The following is a 22,493-nucleotide window of genomic DNA, read 5'->3' on the forward strand; positions in this document are numbered from 1 at the left end:
CATATAGTGTAATATATAGTAATAATTAAACAAGTGGAGTAAGATTGAACACAGACTGTGATGAACGACAGGAGGGAGAGTATGACTGTGAAGAGGAAAGGAAGGAGAGTCTGACTGTGATGAATGACAAGAAGGAGAGTCTGACTGTGATGAATGACAGGAGGGCGTGTCTGACTGATGAAGGACAAGAAGGAGAGTCTGACTGTGATGAAGGACAGGAGGGAGAGTCTGACTGTGATGAAGGACAGGGAGGAGAGTCTGACTATGATGAAGGACAGGATGGAGAGTCTGACTTTGATGAAGGACAGGAAGGAGAGTATGACTGTGATGAAGGACAAGAAGGAGTGTCTGACTGTGATGAAGGACAGGGAGGAGAGTCTGACTATGATGAAGGACAGGGAGGAGAGTCTGACTGTGATGAAGGACAAGAAGGAGTGTCTGACTGTGATGAAGGACAGGAAGGAGAGTATGACTGTGATGAAGGACAAGAAGGAGTGTCTGACTGTGATGAAGGACAGGAAGGAGAGTCTGACCGTGATGAAGGACAGGAAGGAGAGTATGACTGTGATGAAGGACAGGAAGGAGAATCTGACTGTGATGAAGGACAGGAAGGAGAGTCTGACCATCATGAAGGACAGGAAGGAGAGTCTGACCGTGATGAAGGACAGGGAGGAGAGCCTGACTGTTGTGAAGGACAGGAAGGAGAGTCTGACCGTGATGAAGGACAGGAGGGAGAGTATGACTGTGATGAAGGACAGGAAGGAGAGTCTGACTGTGATGAAGGACAGGAGGGAGAGTATGACTGTGATGAAGGACAGGAGGGAGAGTCTGACTGTGATGAAGGACAGGAAGGAGAGTATGACTGTGATGAAGGACAGGAAGGAGAGTATGACCGTGATGAAGGACAGGAAGGAGAGTCTGACCGTGATGAAGGACAGGAAGGAAAGTATGACTGTGATGAAGGACAGGAGGGAGAGTATGACCGTGATGAAGGACAGGGAGGAGAGTCTGACTGTGATGAAGGACAGGAAGGAGAGTATGACCGTGACGAAGGACAAGGAGGAGAGTCTGACTGTGATGAATGACAGGAAGGAGAGTCTGACTGTGATGAATGACAGGAAGGAGAGTCTGACTGTGATGAAGGACAAGGAGGAGAGTCTGACTGTGATGAAGGACAGGAAGGAGAGTATGACTGTGATGAAGGACAGGAGGGAGAGTATGACCGTGATGAAGGACAGGGAGGAGAGCCTGACTGTGATGAAGGACAGGGAGGAGAGTATGACTGTGATGAAGGACAAGGAGGAGAGTCTGACTGTGATGAATGACAGGAAGGAGAGTCTGACTGTGATGAATGACAGGAAGGAGAGTCTGACTGTGATGAAGGACAAGGAGGAGAGTCTGACTGTGATGAAGGACAGGAAGGGGAGTCTGACTGTGATGAAGGACAGGAAGGAGAGTCTGACTGTGATGAAGGACAGGAAGGAGAGCCTGACTGTGATGAAGGACAGGAAGGAGAGCCTGACTGTGATGAAGGACAGGAAGGAGAGCCTGACTGTTATGAAGGAGAGGAAGGAGAGTCTGACCGTGATGAAGGACAAGGAGGAGAGTCTGACTGTGATGAAGGACAGGAAGGAGAGTGTGACCGTGATGAAGGACAAGAAGGAGAGTCTGAGTGTGATGAAGGACAGGAAGGGGAGTCTGACCGAGATGAAGGACAGGAAGGAGAGTCTGACCGTGATGAAGGACAGGAAGGAGAGTCTGACCGTGATGAAGGACAGGAAGGAGAGTCTGACTGTGATGAAGGACAGGAGGGAGAGTCTGACTGTGATGAAGGACAAGAAGGAGAGTCTGACTGTGATGAAGGACAGGTAGGAGAGTATGACTTTAATGAAGGACAGGGAGGAGAGTCTGACTGTGATGAAGGACAGGAAGGAGAGTCTGACCGTGATGAAGGACAAGAAGGAGAGTCTGACCGTGATGAAGGACAGGGAGGAGAGCCTGACTGTGATGAAGGACAGGAGGGAGAGTCTGACTGTGATGAAGGACAGGAAGGAGAGTCTGACCGTGATGAAGGACAGGAAGGAGAGTATGACTGTGATGAAGGACAGGAAGGAGAGTCTGACTGTGATGAATTACAGGAAGGAGAGTCTGACTGTGATGAATTACAGGAAGGAGAGTCTGACTGTGATGAAGGACAAGAAGGAGAGTCTGACTGTGATATAGGACAGGGAGGAAAGTCTGACTGTGATGAAGGACAGGGAGGAGAGTCTGACTGTGATGAATGACAGGAAGGAGAGTATGACTGTGATGAAGGACAGGGAGGAGAGTCTGACTGTGATATAGGACAGGGAGGAGAGTCTGACTGTGATGAATTACAGGAAGGAGAGTCTGACTGTGATGAAGGACAAGAAGGAGAGTCTGACTGTGATATAGGACAGGGAGGAAAGTCTGACTGTGATGAAGGACAGGGAGGAGAGTCTGACTGTGATGAATGACAGGAAGGAGAGTATGACTGTGATGAAGGACAGGGAGGAGAGTCTGACTGTGATGAATGACAGGAAGGAGAGTATGACTGTGATGAAGGACAGGGAGGAGAGTCTGACTGTGATATAGGACAGGGAGGAGAGTCTGACTGTGATGAATGACAGGAAGGAGAGTCTGACCGTGATGAAGGACAGGAAGGAGTGTCTGTTTAGTTTAGTTTAGTTTAGTTTAGTTTAGTTTAATTTCAATAAACCAGTTTAAGTTTTTGATACTCTCAATATCTCTGCTTGTTTCAAACTTTTCGAATGATTTGTTTCTTTTTGCTTTCAAGTGACTGGTCTTATTCCATTAATCTATTTGAAAGGGACGCTAGCGATGACATCTTGGATCAATGGTATCAAAGCCACTAACGTGACGTCACTTCAAAGATGTCATTGCATACATGGCGTCATTATGTTGTTGTAACGTCACAAATGTTCAATGACGTTATCAACGACATTACGCGGCTAGACATGGGTTATCTTGTCTGCAGGCAGTGGCAAGATATGGGTTATCTGGCTGTGGCCTTCTGATATGGACAGGATTTCGCTGTTGTCAGGGTGGCAAAAAATACCTATCAGGACAGATACATAGACTAATTGTGTTAACTGATAAAAGCTCAATAAACAATGTCTGAAATGGTTGTATATGAACAACCTAGTACAATACATGATTTAACCTACCAACTTGGATATATCAGTTTACAGTGTACAGCGTAAGGCTTCACATCCAAAGCATGGTTCATATACCACCACGTACATGCCAAGCACATTTTTTTGTCACTGTTTATCATTTCTTTTTGGTTTACATGTAAGTTTAAGCCTGTACAAAATTATATATATTGAAACAATTCTGTGTGATTAATTGTAATTCTGTTCCGTTTCGTTATTTGACCACACCTTGTGATACCACACAAAGCAAAATAAGGAAAATCTTGACATGGTTATGATACCACACAAAGCAACAAGGAAGGTATTGAAAGATTAATGGTACCACATACAGCATTATTGGGAAAGTCCGGAAAGATTAAGGAAACCACACACAAAGAGAATCTCACCCGAGTGTCTTTGATATCAAATATATCAACACAGGTTGATAAAAGTGGAAAAACTTGCCATGGAGTTTTTCTACTTTTATCAACGAGTGTTGATATATTTGATATTAAATGACACGAGGGTGATTATATATTTATCATCCAACATCATTCTTCCGACTTTTTTTCAGTTTGTAGACAATAATAAGCAGTGTGTTAAGTGTAAAACGTACTGCTAACAGCTTCAGTAGCAGCGGCTATAGTGATGTCATTTGATTGTGACGTCATTGTTACAATAACATCACAACGGTCTGCATAGTGTTGCAATTTCATAGCAGTGATATCTACAAAGTAGATCGTAGATATCGCTTGATCTCACACAAGTGATATCTCCTTTGGAAGCCAGTTTTAGATGATTAAGTATGATAAGCAGAATCTGGAAAGAGTTTATTCCATACCTAACCAAACAGATAGTGCAAGCAACAAACAGCGAGATGGCAGCAGTCTGTAAATAATCGAGTCGGGATCAGACAATCTGGTGACTGACTTAAGCATTGATGTACGCGATTTGAATACGATGACATGCATCAACCAAGTTGACCTATGCATACTTTCAGATTTTGGCCTGATTTAATAGGAGAATATTGACGTGGCTCGCGTGATAGTCCCTAAAAACTCCTAAATTGGGACCTAGAAAAAGAAAATAGTTTTCGACGAAATTCGCGAATTATTCTGAAATTATAGACAATCGTTAATTAATCGCGGAGTTTTCGCAAATTTACTGCAGAACACGAAGCAAACTGATGCGTTGTGATGTACGTCTAAGTACACATGCATGGTATATGTATAACTTAAACGTTGACTCTGATTCATCATGTCCTGTTTGTGCAAGAAAAGGATCATTATCCAACTTATAAATGGTGGTCTAGTACTACGTATGTGCATACATTATGTCCATTCTGTGCTGTAACAATATTTTAACGTTTTGGAGTGAGGGAGTGAGTTGGGTTTAACGCCGCTTTTAACAGTATTCCAGTTATATCACGGCGTGTCAGCTTAATGTGGGAGGAAAGCCAGAAGTGATGCAGGTCTCAGAAGTTTACCACTTCGGTGAAACCCACGAGCACGGCTAGGTGCTTACAAACCTAGAAACATAATCAGGGCGAACCCAAAATCATAGGTTTCTGGCGTACCCAAGGAACGCAACTCAGCACAGCGAATGGAGGCGCCTTAAGACGACTGGGCTACCCGTGCCCCCTTAATGTTTCGGAAGACATTCATTCACAACATGGTATTTTTCAGGTAAATTAACAAATAATGAAGAAAAGTTATATATCAGGGTATGTAAGCGACAATCGTATATCCAATAGTTATTACATAATCCACCTGTTCTAATCTTTATTTCACATACTGAAGAGGCCACAGGCCTATAGTACAATTTGAAGAATATACAGTTTTATACAATTTATGCACATATCTCACCAAATCACCTCATGTCATTCCACCTCGCATTTCAACGCAGTCACATAATTTCACACATACAGTACAATACCATACCCTGTAATTTCATAATTTCTATATTACCATATCACAACTTGTTATATCATACAACATATTCTATAACATCATATTATATTGTATCATTATTATAAGATCATACCATATAGTATTATTTCATATAACATTATCATAACATACTATACATACCATCGTACCATATATCACAACTATATTGTATCACATTTCAACATGTCATATCACACAACACATTAGCAATGTCATAGCTTGTCCCATCTTATCTTATCATATCATACCATATAATGCCATGTCATTCCATGCCAATTTATTTCATATCAATCAATCAATATTTATTCAACACTGGAAGACCACAAGCCATATAATATGTACACTAAAAAACAGTATTTACACAATTTCTATAATACACATAACATATTGCATCATATCCCCTCATGTATCATATCACACCACATCACTTCATATCATATCACATCATGTCATGTCACATCATATCATTTCATATACATATAACTATACTTAACCATTTGTACTATCACGTCCCACAATATCATATGACAGCCTAGTAGTTTCATACCATTTCTAACTCTTTTGTTTGTAGTTTATTCAGATGGCAAATATCTATAAATATGTACTTAATGTATATACACAATAGTTTCCTAATACCAAGCAGCTAAGATTATTCTTTCATAAGGTTCTGTCGGTATAAAGAGGCATAATATATGAACATGGACACATTTTGTAAGATACTTCTTTATGTGTTTGACAGCAATGTAACAAATTTAATAATATTAGGGTACCTGTAATAATAAGCTTGCAGGTATTTTTCTCTAAGGTGTAAATACACTGGACATACAAGTAAGAAATGAAATTCATCTTCTACTGAGTTTAAACTACATAGATTACAGCAGGGGTCCGGAAACCGTCATATGCGCCGGACATGTCCGATTGGGAATCTCAAATGTCCGTTTTAAAATATTGCTTACCGGACATTTTAAATAGTATTGTCCGGACATTCTTAAATTTTGACCGGACATGATCAACAGTTAGGACTGAGCAGTTTCTGTCTGCAGTTGCAACACAATGAAGCTTTGTTTGTTTTGATTGCTGAAAATACATCGCACCTACATGATAGTCCAATCGGTCAATCACTGTAATAGGCAATAAACTGAGTTGACACTGATTAATCGAGGATTAATTACTGAGAACATCTTGTTAATTTGAGTGAAAGGTGTTTACAACTGTACATTAATACCTTGCATCATCGATGTACCTCATTATCCTCACAACGCTACGATAAGTAACCTCAGACAAGAAGCGAAAGCAATGTTCTAACTGCCTTAGATATAACCACACGGCCACCCAATGTACATTCAAAAAAACTAAATGTAAAAAATGCGCCCAAACCGACTGCCCAGGTACATGCTCTCCCTGGTGCATCCATTGCAAATGCATAAAACATACATCACTCTCAAACCAGTGTCCGCACAGACATGCCCTAACACAACAGGCCAACAAACACATAAACATAGATTCGGCCAAAATCCAAACAAGAAAATATGCACCACCTACATCCAAACCTCTCCTCCCCACACCACACTCAAACACCACACACAAACTCTCGGATTCAATCTGGGGCAACCACATAGAAACCGCACCCACCACTTCCACACATCACCTCACACAGCCACCTACCAACTCCCCCATAACATCAACACCCGCATGCAAAGCAAACAGCAAAACCACAGACATACAACGACCCTCAGCCAGACACTCTACAGCCCACAAGGCAACAACACTTCCCCACAAGCAACCACAACAAAAAACCTCAAACACTGAGGAAACCACAGCTACACCCAACATGCAAGCACAAACTCAACACCCCACACCACAAACACCTCCACAGGCCTCCCCAATGAAAACTCAAGCAATAAAAACCAACCTAACCGACGAAGACGAGTATTCTTCCACCGAGGAAATAAATGAATTCACTTTCTCAGCCCCTAAAACCAACAAAAACTTCAGGCGCAAAAATCCTCAATTAACCAGCACTAAAACTCTTAATAACCTCACACTACTCCTAGCCTACATGCATAAGCAAAACTCACCAAATGCTAGTACTAAAGCTTTTCACTCAGTAGCACAAAAACTAAAACTCACAACTCTCTCCTCTGAGTTATTTCTCTCCCAACTTTGGGAAGCTACCAATTAAACAAAACCTAAAACTCAAAACAAACTAATAACCTCTCATCCCCCAAAATGGAAGGACTAAATATATTTCAGTGGAACGCCAACGGATTAGCCTCCCACGGCCAGGAATTAAAAGCTAAATTCAAACAAGATAAAGGTTCACACATAGTCTGTATACAGGAAACTAAATTCTCTACCAGATCTAAATTCACCCTACCAAACTATAACTCAATAAGAACTGACCGAGCCAAAACAAACCCAGGTAGAGCCGGAGGCGGCCTAATCATATACGTCAGGGAAGATTTAAGCTACAAAGAACTAAAAATAAACACACCAAACCTAGAAGCAAACGGTATCCAAATAACAAATAACAACCAAAAAATTAATATCATAAATATATACCACTGGGTAGAAAAACAGGTCAAACCTGAGGATTTAAACACCCTCCTCCAAATAGGCAATAAATCTACAATCTTCCTAGGAGACTTTAATGCCCACCACCCTACCTGGGGTATAGAAGATAAAATAGATAAACACGGAAAACTCATCTCAGAATGGATAGAACAAAATGACCTAATACTACTAAATAACAACCAACCTACTAGATACGACAAAATACACCACAAAATGTCGGCTATCGACTTAACCATATGCACCCCAAATTTAGCCCAAAGTATTCAATGGGAAGTACACGGGGTACCACTAGGTAGTGACCACTTCCCCATAAATATAACTATAGGAGACGTAAACATCCCATCACCAGCCCCAAACCAGGAACCTAAATTCCACTACAACAAAGCCGACTGGGACAAATTTCAGGACATTTGCAACCAGGCTAACCTAGCTGACCTAGAAAGTAACGACCCCGAAATCTACTGTAAAAACCTCACTGACTATATAATAAACGCAGCTAAAAACTCCATTCCTTTCAAAACAACCAGCATAGGCAAACCCTCGGTTCCTTGGTGGAACGAGGAGATAGAACAAACTAGGCGTAAACGCAAATCCGCATTCAATAAAGCCAAACGTGACTTCAAACACCTAAAGATAGCACATGAACTAAATCACAAAGTACAAAGCTTAGTTAAAACAGCTAAAACAAGAGACTGGAAAAAATTTTGCGAAGAAATTAACCATCATACAGACGCCAGAACAGTTTGGCGCAAAATCCACGCCATTAGGGGTATTAAACGTCATAAAAAAACTCCCAACGTAAACAATTCAACAAACCCCACTGAAAAAGCTAATAACCTAGCAAATCACTTCTCGGCCGTCAGTAGCAATAGCAACTTCAACCAAAAATTCCAGGAACAACTAAAAGCAGAAACCAAATTTACCAAAGAGCCAAAAGATAATAACCTAGAAATTAATCTCCATTTCACAATGGAAGAACTACTCCACGTCCTACAAAATAGGAAAAAGGGCACAGCCCCAGGCTTAGACCTTACTTCATACCAGATAATTAAACAACTACCACCCAAACTACTCCAAACTCTTCTGAAACTCTATAACCTCATATATCTAAACGGACAGGTCCCATCACCTTGGAAACAAGCCCTGGTCATACCAATCCCCAAACCCAATAAACCAGCTGACCAGGCTAATTCATACAGACCAATCTCCCTAACTTCTAACTTATGCAAAGTAATGGAATCAATGGCCAAAAACAGGTTACAACACTACTTAGAACAAAACAACATAATAAATCCAGACCAAAGCGGTTTCACTCCTGGATGCTCAACCTTAGATAACCTCGCCCGACTAGAGCAGGACATTAAAACAGGCCAACTTAACAAACAGTATACTACAGGCATCTTTCTAGACTTCTCCAAAGCATTCGACATGGTTTGGCATAACGGGCTAATACAAAAACTACAAAAAATAGGACTTAAAGGTCAAATAATTAACTACATCCAAAGTTTCCTAACAAACCGCAAAATCACCGTGGGCATAGACCAAATGCTATCGGACCAATGTCCCCTAGAAAATGGCACTCCCCAGGGCAGCATCCTAAGCCCAACACTCTTCAATATTATGATTAACGATCTATTCGAGGGACTATCCCCCAAAGTAAACACATCAAAATTCGCGGATGATGGAGCCCTCTGGATCCGCACTAAAAGCATTAAAATGGCCCAAAACTTACTACAAAAATCTCTAAATAAAATACAAAAATGGGCTGACAAATGGGGCTTCTCCCTAAACTCAGAAAAAACCACAGGAATAGTATTTAAACACAAAAATATGCAACCCGCCACCCTAAACCTCCAACTAAACAACAAACCAATCAAATTCCAAAAACAAACCAAATTCTTAGGATTAATCTTCGATGAACATCTCACCTGGGATGCTCACATTAAAAACCTTGTAACCAGATGCAGCAAAGACCTAAACACGTTAAGATGCCTAACCGGCTCCTACTGGGGGGCCTCTAAAAACACCCTCCTCTCACTCTATATGTCACTAATTAGGTCCAAACTAGACTATGGCAGTGCCATTTACGACACCTTAAACAACTCTCTCATTAAAAAACTAGACTCAATCCAGTATCAGGCCCTAAAACTAATCACACGAACTCAACATGGCACCTCTTCCACCTCACTCCAGGCCTTAACAGGAGAAATGCCACTTAAACTACGTAGGGAACAACTTACCCTAAATTTCTGGGCCGCGTCCCAATCAAACCCACTAATCGAAAACTTGATAAAACAAAATATTAGCCCTAGAAACCAAGCCCTAGCCCGGAAACATCCACTACTTACTCCAATTTCCCAAAGAATAACCAATTACCTAAACGAACACAAAATAAATAATCTTAAACAAAACAATAAATCATCCAATATCTTCACTCCAAAACTTAAAATACCAAAAATAGACACAACACTAGCCGATACACTAAATAAACAGACCGATCCTAACATCGCTAAAACCACCACACTAGCATACATACATGAAAATTGGCCAAATTGGTGTCACATATACACAGACGGATCCTCAGATCCGATCTCAAAACACACAGGTTTCGGAGTCCACATCGCACAACCAACCAAAGACACACAATCTTATCGACTCCCAAATAACCAATCCATATTCACGGCCGAACTAATGGGCATGGCCTCAGCACTACACAATCAGCAATCTAAAAAACACCAAAAAATCCTCATCCTAACCGACTCCCTCAGTGGACTACAAGCCCTCAAAAATAAAAACACTAAAAACCGCCCCAAACTAATAAATCAAATACTCAATAGCTCAAACAACTTAACTAAGGTAGGTAAACAAATAGAGTTCATTTGGATCCCCGCCCACGTAGGAATCTTTGGAAATGAAAAGGCAGATAAAGCAGCAAAATTATCCCTTAAACTCCCAGAAATAAGCTTAAACTTACCCAGCTCAAAATCAGAAATCAAAAGTGTCACTAAACAAAAAATTAACAAAAAATGGCAAAATATATACCAAAACTCAAATAGCCAAATCAGGAAAGTACTCAAAAAACCCCTAAATAAACCCAAAATACTACACCCATCCAAAAAAATTGACAGAATAATTACCAAACTACAAACAGGCCACACCAAACTAAATAATCACCGTAAAATAGCTAAACTACACACAACAGGAAACTGCCCACATTGCAAACAACAAGAAACACCAGGGCCCACTTGCACAGAACAATCTTAGTTACAATCGATCTTAGGCGGTTACAATCAACTTTAAAATCACCATATAAATGTCCTATTCCACTTGCACAAACCGATCTTAACGCGATTGTAAGACGGCTTGAAGTTAAGATCGCGATCTTAGCTAAGATTGAAATCTTCAACGGTGGAGGTACGAATATTTTAAACTCGTCTCCTGTCTAGAGTTGTCTCCAAACGCGCATAGTTTGCTGCGCATACAATAAGTGGAACCGGTAAAGACACGCAACACGTACCTCCCTCCATCGCACTTTGCACAGTTTCAAGAAAGGTCCCAATTATTTGAAGGAAACGATTACTAGACCGAAGGCATATGTTCTTGTCGGCATTAATACTGTCGTGATTTAGGAATTGTTTTCTATTTCAACAAGATAAATACCTAATCATGTTTTTATTAAAGTATTGAAATACGAACAGAATCTAAATACATTATTTAGTAACACAATTATTATGAAAATTAAAATAAATAATAATAATAATATTTCCTAAAACCATAACGCGTAAATGCATGAGCGTCATCTATTTGGGGGAGCTTTTCGTAAAATCCTAAATATATCCTTCATGTTTTCGTTTCGTTGCTACAGCAAAGGATGTTATGACTACCATTTCAAAACACAGAAAGACGGGAACTTTCAAAAACGCATAGACGGGAAATAAGAATTAATGAATAATGTGAATTTTATTTTTGCTATTTATGGGATATTTTGCAAAAAATTCAAATGTTTCATAATGTATATTTGCTTGTTCGATGAATACTTGTATTTTCTTTCTTTTAAACTCTGATATTTAACCGCTTGTCCCCGTCCCATTTGATTTTAGATTTAAACATGTATGATTTGCTCTTCAGCTTGTATTTATTTGTAGATTAATGTAATGATAAACTAAAGACAAAATAACTGACACGAATGTGACTCAAAAGAAATATAGGAGGAGCTCAGCGATTCAACAACATTGATACACTGGGTAAGGTAGATATACGGGCTTATACAAAGGGAAACCACTCCGATCTAGAGTATAAACTAAGATCAGCTGCCCTTGATTTATCGAAAATGTCAAGGACGTTGCAAATCGCTTGCGGGACGACTTAGGATTTTTTCCTTCCCTTGTTTAGGGAAAAGGTATGTTGTTTCACATTTCTTTCAGTATTGAGTCGGATGGGAATATTCCTTTCAGCTATTGACTCGATAGTTACGTGTTTAACTATGGTAATTAACAATATGTCAGACGTTAAATCTGTGGTGCGTTCTTCATGTTGTTAAAGTGTCGATTCGAATTATAAAGTTTAACAAAATAAAGAGGCAATGTTTGAACGTAAAGCAGATTATTCATGTGAAACAGACCAAGCCTTGCACGCCATTTTGTCAAGCTTATTAAGGGACTACAACGATCTTAGCAACTTAAGATTGGTCCGGACCAATTGTAAGTTTTGATTGTAGCTTACAATGATCTTAGCCTACAATCGCTTTGTGCAAGTGGATGACGATTGTAGCCGAAGCCTAAGATCGCGATCTTAAGGATTTACAATAATTGTAGCGCTAAGATCGCTTTGTGCAAGTGGGCCCAGAACACGTACTCATTCACTGCACACACTACCAAACACACCGAACAACACTACAGACCACCCTAAATCTTAAAACCGGACTTACACTAGAATCAATCCTAAATCCACAAAATAAATTAGAAAAATTCAAAGCCTTAGGCATATACCTAATAAAAACAGGACTAATTAGTCGCATTTAAACCCCAAATAAAATATTAAAACCAAAACTACCTTATTTGATAACCACCCAACACACACAGCTCCCTTAGTTCGTCCCTCACCCACTCTTGGCATTCTTTCCAAATCTCAAAATTTCAAAATTACTATATAAGTAACCCCTAAAGCCCCCTCCTGGGTTGCACAAACTCACTTTTCCCCTTTTTGGAAACACATTAAATGGCCTGGCCGGGCCCGTGTGCGACATACGCTTGCAGTCGGAAAGCGCACGTTAAATCTCCAATATAAGAAGAAGAAGAAGAAGCGAAAGCGCGATGACAGCCAGTCGACCGATGCAGATCAGTCGGGCGGATCTGCCAAACCCCCAAAGTCTGAACGATCATTTTGTAAGTCGTGGCTAACGACTTTCACTTGGTTTGCAGATTTTATTGTTTTCAGTAGCTAGTCGTATATTGAATCTTGATTGACCGCCATTTTGCTTTCTCGGACGATCGATATCCAATTTTTTTATGGTCAATAATTAAGTACAGATGAAAAAAGTATTCAAATAACTATTGCTATCAACGATATTTTAGTATTTGTGATTAAATTATCTGTCTTGTTTTTAAAAAAATCTTTAGTTTAAAAAAAACTTTTCCCCTGAGGTCACGTGATAACCAAATATGGGATAATAGTCTCGATCCAAATGTTACAACACGTACACTTGAGCAGACTCATGAATATAACTCATGAATATTAATTAGACTGTTCACTACCTTAACAGATCGTTATTATAACGTTATTATATCATTACAGATTCTCTCTTCACGAGGAATGTTTACATAGCGCCCTGTTTCTATTAAAAGGTCGTGAGAAGAACATCTAAAACGTGAAAGAGCCGTTCGAAATTTTTTAACATTAACTTTTGATAAATAATCTTCCATAATTATTTCTGATTTAAACATTTTGTATTAAAAACATTTGTTTGTTAGAGTCAATGATGTAGTCCAAGATTGTAAATAAATATCCTTTAATCTCTGGGTTAATGAAAGTATAAACATTGGTTTGGAATACACATTTTGGTTTTGCCAAATATCACCAAAGCCACAACTGTAAAGTAATTCTCTAACACCTGTAACCCAGTTTCTTTTCCCATTATTATCATAAACTATCATCATATTATAACAATTTTTTGGCAATCTATATGAGGGCATGTCAATAAGTCTCAGCCAGTATTTAATAACTTTTATATTTGAATATACACAGAGAGGGAATCTTCCACATTCTCCATACACCACCAAGCTGGAAGTGTTTATTTAAACACCTAAATACTTTTTGCAAACATATAAATGAATCCTTTCTATGGCATCAATGTGCTGTAAACCCCAGACTTCTGCCCCATACAACAAAATGGGGAGTATCTTTATATCAAATATTTTAAATAAAGATTGATGAGAAATGGTTTCTAAAACTTTCAAACTCTTATGGATACTTACAAAGACCTTTCTTGCTTGTAAAGCAGCTTGATACAAATGTTTATGCCATGACAAGTTTCTACTGAAGTAAACACCAAGATATTTATAAAATCCTGTAGTTTCTATTTTTTGTCCTTTAAAGGACCAATATTCTTAACTTGCTAAATGACCTCCATTCTTAAATACCAAAACTTTTGTTTTACTCAGGGTTAACTGTTAGCTTCCATTTATTGCAGTAACTTTCAAGTTCATTAATTTGACACTGCAGTCCTTTGATTGTTGATGAAAAGAGAGCAATATCATCTGCAAATAAAAGTAAAAATATCTGTGTAATATCTGGATGGAGCTGAACACCATAATTACAGTTTGTATTTATTTGCACAGCCAGTTCATTTATGAAAAAAGTAAAGAGAAATGGGCTTAAGATGCATCCTTGTCTTACTCCTAACTGACTAATAAATGTTTCTGAAATCTCATTATTGTTTCGCACACACACCTTAATATTCTCGTAAATGCTACCCAATAGTTTGTTCATCTTAAAGCCGAGGCCATGTGATCTTAAAAGGTTCCATAGTTTATGTCTCTGCACTGAGTCAAATGCCTTGGCAAAGTCAACGAAGAGCACATAAAGTTTCCCACCCTTGACACTGAGGTATTTGTTAACTAAAACTTGAAGGATAAAAATGTTGTCAATAGTTGAATAGCCCTCTCTAAATCCAGCTTGTTCTTTATTGATTTTGTTGAGGGTATCTGCCCAAAACACTAACCTTTTATTTATTATGTTTGTGAATAGTTTACCAAAACTACTTAGCAGTGAAATACCTCTGTAATTGTTTATATTATTTAGATCACCTTGTTTATGTATTGGCACAATTATCCCTATTGACCATGCATCTGGAAATGTTCCATTTTCTAATATAACATTAAATATAAGTTCAAGGTAAGGTACAATGATATCTGAGGAATGTTTAAAAAACTCGGGTATAATCTGATCCATTCCTGGTGATTTGTTGCATTTAAGATGATGTATACTCTCTAAAATCTCATGTGTGGTAATAGGGGAATCCAGTATATCATTTGCAAACTGAGTATCTGTTTGAGTCTGAGTATTATCTTGTGACTCCTGGAACTGATTTTCAGGGCTCTGATCAGTATCTGTGAAAGTAAATAATTCTTTAAAGTAAATGTACCAATCCTTAATGTTGATATTATTTGTCTTTTGATGTTTGCTTAGACTTTTCAGTTCTGACCAAAATAGTTTAGAGTCATGAATGTTATTTTCTAAGGATTGTTGCTTATCATGTAAATATTCTTGTTTCTTTTCTTTGCACATAGCAAAATATTTGTTTCTTATGTTATGATATTCTCTAAGTGAGTCCTTATCTTTACATCTCCTGAATTTATTGAGTTCCCTACATCTTTTCTTTTTAAGACCCTCACATTCTGCATCATACCATTTACACAATTGACTAAGCTTTGGATTTCTAACCTTTTTTTGCATGTCGGAGCCCGCTAATTTCAAGGCATCCACTAAGTAATTTATACTTACATCAATATTGGACAATGCTGTATTTACTGATTATCAAGTAAATCTTGAACTTGGTCAGAAAAGAGTTGATCTCTAAAATTTTGTGATTTGTCAATATTCCAGACAAACTTGAAAGATTTAGTAGCCTGATCATTCCTTGGGTTTGAGGGTTGGTGTGTTTCAGGTACTTTTAATGTCATAGTAACTGGAAGGTGAACTGAATCTGATCGAGATTCTACACCAAAGTCTGCAACATTGTCAAATAATGGAGAAGAGGCTATAATATAGTCAATTACAGTGGTACCATTTACACCAATAAAAGTAAAGTCACCGACATTTTTATCTCTACCACATCTTCCATTCATGATATGAATATTCAGAACTGAACATAAATCAGTTAAACATTTTCCAAAGCTGTTTAAAACTCTATCTAGAGAAAAGCGTTCAAGATTGAAGTATTCCGATATAAGATCAGACTAGAAGTAATTATGATTTTCAGTATACTCTATTATGTCATCTTCAACAAAGTCAGATTTAGTTCCAGTTCTGGCATTGAAATCACCACCACATAATACATGTACATCATCAAATTCTGATAATATTGTAAGTAGTTTCTCTTGAAAAAAAGTGATTTTTGCAATTAAGGACTAAACTTATCATTCCATGAGGAACTCTCTGGGTGTATGTACACACAAGCATAAAGCAAATCTAATTCTGTTCCCAAAAGTTGTTTGTCAGACAGTAGGAAAATTGCATTCCACCTGTTATAGAATTTAGGACGGATGATGCTTACCTGTCGGAGAGGAATTCAACGCACACAACTGTAGGCAAACAAAAATATGTCCTTGTGTATGAATGTGTGTGTACATGTTTTGGTGGTATGGGCGTGGTATCACAACTATACCGATCGCGTCAGTATACGTCCCTTTCCCAGACCAGGCCACAGCGCTACGTTTATCGAGTGGTATACCTCTTGCGAGGGACGCGACTCTTCCCATTAATTACTTGCGCTCAGTGCTACTGTCATGGCGGATCTGTTTACGTGGCATCAGACCACAGTTATTGATTTATACAGTATTGATTCCAGCTTCCCATGATTTGACCCCAAGTTGAAGGCCGTTGTGTGTGTTTCGGCTCGAAACTTCCGGTGAGCATTGTTGACAGTGGTTACTGCGAAAGCGAGATGGTGAATGCTGGCCGAAACTTTGCATGTTAAGTGACAAGTGGCAGGTTGGTCAGCATGCAACAGGAGAACAGCCTACGACTGATAATAATTATGGTGGGCTGTCATGTCACTGTAGATAGCAAAGAAGGAAATTAATTGTGGTCTGAGGCCTGATATGGTGAGGCTAGTGCATATGTTTGATTCACTATATCTCTATCATTATGCAAGAAATTGACTTGAAACTTGGCACATATATTCATAGTAAGTGTTGAAATCTGTGTACATGTGTTTTCAGGTTGAAATATTTTTATATTTTTTTTAACGATTTTGTGTACTTTTTCGAACGTGCGATTTTATGCATGTTGTTGAAATGAGTGAATGCTAGCATCATAATAAGTCACATGAGTTCCAATATGGTAGAATCATGTATCACTACACCTGTCGTGCCTCGTTTGCACTTGGGCAATATTAATATGGCCAACATCGAAGCCTTTTTTAAGAAGTAGAAATATTTGCTCGGCATTCAGCCAAAAGTGACCAACATGGCACGTGTCAAAACGGCCCATGTCACATCTGGTCAAGGGCATGTAAGCCCAGTGGATATGGGGTTTTGAGGTACTATTGCCCCATATCCAACAAGTGGCGCACCATAAATGCCCATAGACTCAGCTACATCGTGCATAGGGAAGATTTCGACATAGGTGATTTGGACATCAGCCATTTGTGCCATAATTCCAAATGCACCTATGTCGAACATCTTTCTGCTGAGCCTCATAGCATTAATGCAGACAGAATAGCCTGTGTCAACAGGGGTGCATGCAAAGGCCATGCGCCATATGCAGATTGCCTTTTGGCTTTGAAGCTGTGAAAAGAGACAACAACAAGCAAAGTAAATGATTAAGATTTTATTCATTAACTGATGTTCAGCACAGTGACAGCTGATTGTTAGCATTGCATATACAAAAAACATAGCTGTACAGCAACTGTTACCTATTTCAACTCAATTTTTTACACAAAGTCAGTCATAAGCTAGTCATTAGCTACAGTATTACTGCACATGTTCATTTCTTTGAATATGAATGGTCAGCTTGTTTGCTAAAACATGGCACAGGGTCAAGTTGACCCTTTTTGTAGTCCCCCCTCTGTTTGTCACTCAGTTTTGACTTTAAATGTTCACTAATTTTGCTCCCATGCTGTACAAGCTTTCTTTTCACAACACTGGGGGGCTTTTCTGGTATTCCTTGTGATAGGCAGCTTCCTTGTCCATTTGTTCAAGTGACCGCACAGCTCGACTTGATAGTTCAACACCAGAGTTTTGGCACTTGTCGATTGCTGATGTCCCGGGGCCATTGTTGAGCCTATGAATAGTCGATGAAGCCCTCCCGATCATATTTCTTGAAAAGTTCACGTTCTTTGGCAAAGAAATACTCATTGATCGGTTCACGGCTTCACATTTCTGTGTGTCTGTGTACAGTTTCATTTGTTCGACAACTTCAACACTCAGCTTCATCTTGAGAATTTCATTCAGCAAGTGTTTATCATTGTCATCCATATTGAAATGAGTGATTTTGTTGCAGCCGAGGAACATGGACCGCTGCCACCAGCTGTTTGTTACACCGCCTCGACACACAACAGAGTACCGGGCACACCTGGAGCAGTCGCCGCTGTAGCACTTAAGGGTTGCTTCGAGCACTCTAGGTAAGATACTACGAAGTGCTTTCATGTCGCCTGCATGATCCTTCATGAGTTCTTTCAGTATCAGGCTGCACCGTGCCTTTACATCTTGACTTAGCACCTTCTTAGTCTCCAATTTCTGTGTTCGAGTAGTGCCGGGGAACATATCTGGGTTGAAATCAGCTCTGTAGCATTGCCGAAACTGTCCTTGAGCCAAGTGGGTGGGATCAGCTAGCCTCTGCACCTTCCACATAGGGTCTAACACTTTCAGAGCTTGGTCTATTCCTTCTGCAGACTTAGAATCCCCATCGGTAGTAGCATACTTAATGAGCACACCCTGTAGCGCAAGCTGATTTCCAATGTCCTCTCCCATATTGAACTCGGAGAACGGAGCGAAGGCCGACATGTTTGCTGTACAGTCTGGGTGCCCCCCTGGACACTTCACATCCATTCCTTTTCCTTTCAGCCAAGCACCAGTCCAGCACAGCTTATTCTGGAATGACGCGCCGATGATGAACTTCTTATCAGTAACAGTTTCGCAGGCTATGCCGATTGCTTGTGATGCATTCTGCCCTGGCTTCTTCCTGCTTGCTATTGTCGTTGAGTTGTATCGGCCATCCATGGCAATATTCATCTCGCATGGCTCAGTACCCCTCTTCCGATTAACTTCCTTTACCAATTCAACTTTTTTAGCCATATCCTGTGTATTCAGTTCAGTAACAGCAATAGCCACCTTGTTAGAGGTCCTCTGCATACTGCTCCTGCATGGGGGCGGAATGTCCATGTTTGCCATCAGTAACCTGGCTCTTGTGTTTCCAATAGGGGTGTCTTGAAGACCCAAGGCAAGTCCTACGTTAGGGGCTGCTGGGTTTGGTCCAGGTTTGCCTGTCTTGATTTCTTTATACAGCTTCATTTCAGGTGCTGTGAAGTCACATACAACACATTTCAGTGTCACTTTCCAGCATGCTCCCCATTTTCTCTCCTTGGCTATCTGCAGCTGAGGGTCGTCGCAGTCAGTGGATGTCGAACGATGCAGTCGCAGAGCTGTGTTCAATGCTTCGGCCACCTTTTCATTGTCAACTAGTCGCATACCCTCCAAGTCATCTTTGCTTGACTCTTGTTTCAGGTCTTGCATGCTGGCCGCAGTAGGCCGCAACAGCCTCACAGAGGTAGAGATGCCCTCACAGTCAGGTGTCGACAGCCCAGTGCCATCCAGCCTAGACTTGGTAACCAGTGAGAAGTCTTCAGCACTCATCCTAGTGACAGTCCTGGGTATCTGGGGTGGAGAGTCACTTTCTGTCTCTTCAGACTCAAGGGTGAGACCTTTGTTCCAGGGAGTGTGGCCCTTGCTGAACTGTGACTTGATTCTCTTGCGATCGCCTTTCATCGTGATTGTCTCGGACAGAACTAATGTGCTCTGAGCACAAGATGTACCTATATACCCCATCACTGTGTAATGTCAATGGCAATGACAAGCGTGTAAATGTATTAGAAACTCTCGAGACATACATATGTCTTGTGCCAGCAGTCCAAATTGCAGTTGAGCTGTACACGCAGTTTGACACCTTGTCGTGTATTGGCCTGGTGTCAGCTGAGAGTGGTCACACCTGGTGACTCGCTGCACTTGATTGGCTGTACACAGCTACCTGTCCCACCAATCATTTTAATGAGTAAAGACAGGGCTTTCATGTGAATAAAAATTTAACAGTTTCAATTTTCATTTTTGTTAAAAAATATGAACTTTAATTCAATTTTTTTGTTAAAAAATGCATGCATGTACCTAAAAATAGGCCAAAAAAAAAGGAATTGATATACCGGACTGAAAATGATGTCTGTTGATAGTATATGTAATGACGAGACAGGAACACTTGCTTGTTTTGTCCATTTCCTTTTGGTTATGGAGTTATGGAGAAATTAGAATTGCATTTGAAATGAATTCATGCCAAAAATGTACTCTCAAGTGCTATGGATGCAGCATGATTTCAAATGACTATAAGTCAAGCTGTGTATGAGTTAGGGATTCCAAATTTTCTGTGAGCCTTCAACAGTGTATGGGCTTAGTATTGATGAAGTTTTATTTGAATTGCATACACTTTCCTGTCCTGATATGGTGAGGCTAGTGCATATGTTTGATTCACTATATCTCTATCATTATGCAAGAAATTGACTTGAAACTTGGCACATATATTCATAGTAAGTGTTGAAATCTGTGTACATGTGTTTTCAGGTTGAAATATTTTTATATTTTTTTTAACGATTTTGTGTACTTTTTCGAACGTGCGATTTTATGCATGTTGTTGAAATGAGTGAATGCTAGCATCATAATAAGTCACATGAGTTCCAATATGGTAGAATCATGTATCACTACACCTGTCGTGCCTCGTTTGCACTTGGGCAATATTAATATGGCCAACATCGAAGCCTTTTTTAAGAAGTAGAAATATTTGCTCGGCATTCAGCCAAAAGTGACCAACATGGCACGTGTCAAAACGGCCCATGTCACATCTGGTCAAGGGCATGTAAGCCCAGTGGATATGGGGTTTTGAGGTACTATTGCCCCATATCCAACAAGTGGCGCACCATAAATGCCCATAGACTCAGCTACATCGTGCATAGGGAAGATTTCGACATAGGTGATTTGGACATCAGCCATTTGTGCCATAATTCCAAATGCACCTATGTCGAACATCTTTCTGCTGAGCCTCATAGCATTAATGCAGACAGAATAGCCTGTGTCAACAGGGGTGCATGCAAAGGCCATGCGCCATATGCAGATTGCCTTTTGGCTTTGAAGCTGTGAAAAGAGACAACAACAAGCAAAGTAAATGATTAAGATTTTATTCATTAACTGATGTTCAGCACAGTGACAGCTGATTGTTAGCATTGCATATACAAAAAACATAGCTGTACAGCAACTGTTACCTATTTCAACTCAATTTTTTACACAAAGTCAGTCATAAGCTAGTCATTAGCTACAGTATTACTGCACATGTTCATTTCTTTGAATATGAATGGTCAGCTTGTTTGCTAAAACATGGCACAGGGTCAAGTTGACCCTTTTTGTAGTCCCCCCTCTGTTTGTCACTCAGTTTTGACTTTAAATGTTCACTAATTTTGCTCCCATGCTGTACAAGCTTTCTTTTCACAACACTGGGGGGCTTTTCTGGTATTCCTTGTGATAGGCAGCTTCCTTGTCCATTTGTTCAAGTGACCGCACAGCTCGACTTGATAGTTCAACACCAGAGTTTTGGCACTTGTCGATTGCTGATGTCCCGGGGCCATTGTTGAGCCTATGAATAGTCGATGAAGCCCTCCCGATCATATTTCTTGAAAAGTTCACGTTCTTTGGCAAAGAAATACTCATTGATCGGTTCACGGCTTCACATTTCTGTGTGTCTGTGTACAGTTTCATTTGTTCGACAACTTCAACACTCAGCTTCATCTTGAGAATTTCATTCAGCAAGTGTTTATCATTGTCATCCATATTGAAATGAGTGATTTTGTTGCAGCCGAGGAACATGGACCGCTGCCACCAGCTGTTTGTTACACCGCCTCGACACACAACAGAGTACCGGGCACACCTGGAGCAGTCGCCGCTGTAGCACTTAAGGGTTGCTTCGAGCACTCTAGGTAAGATACTACGAAGTGCTTTCATGTCGCCTGCATGATCCTTCATGAGTTCTTTCAGTATCAGGCTGCACCGTGCCTTTACATCTTGACTTAGCACCTTCTTAGTCTCCAATTTCTGTGTTCGAGTAGTGCCGGGGAACATATCTGGGTTGAAATCAGCTCTGTAGCATTGCCGAAACTGTCCTTGAGCCAAGTGGGTGGGATCAGCTAGCCTCTGCACCTTCCACATAGGGTCTAACACTTTCAGAGCTTGGTCTATTCCTTCTGCAGACTTAGAATCCCCATCGGTAGTAGCATACTTAATGAGCACACCCTGTAGCGCAAGCTGATTTCCAATGTCCTCTCCCA

At 40.0% G+C, this 22,493-nt stretch overlaps 2 protein-coding genes across 2 annotated transcripts; both read left to right on the plus strand.

Annotated features, from left to right (window-relative positions):
- Positions 1–177: 177 nt before the first annotated feature.
- LOC139448964 (ankyrin repeat domain-containing protein 36A-like) lies at positions 178–2,613 on the plus strand. Its single transcript, XM_071230466.1, has 6 exons — positions 178–474; positions 544–1,344; positions 1,474–1,764; positions 1,894–2,064; positions 2,224–2,334; positions 2,434–2,613. Exons 1-6 carry the CDS (start codon positions 178–180, stop codon positions 2,611–2,613), a joined length of 1,851 nt encoding a protein of 616 aa, XP_071086567.1.
- A 15,766-nt stretch (positions 2,614–18,379) lies between these two features.
- On the plus strand, positions 18,380–22,117 carry LOC139448966 (uncharacterized). Its single transcript, XM_071230467.1, has 3 exons — positions 18,380–18,539; positions 19,642–19,831; positions 22,025–22,117. Exons 1-3 carry the CDS (start codon positions 18,400–18,402, stop codon positions 22,115–22,117), a joined length of 423 nt encoding a protein of 140 aa, XP_071086568.1. The 5' UTR covers positions 18,380–18,399.
- The last annotated feature ends 376 nt before the right edge of the window (positions 22,118–22,493 follow it).

Source organism: Haliotis cracherodii, unplaced genomic scaffold (genome assembly GCF_022045235.1).
Source record: "Haliotis cracherodii isolate W230 unplaced genomic scaffold, xgHalCrac1.p SCAF_7, whole genome shotgun sequence".
NCBI classification, from domain to species: Eukaryota; Metazoa; Mollusca; class Gastropoda; order Lepetellida; family Haliotidae; genus Haliotis; species Haliotis cracherodii.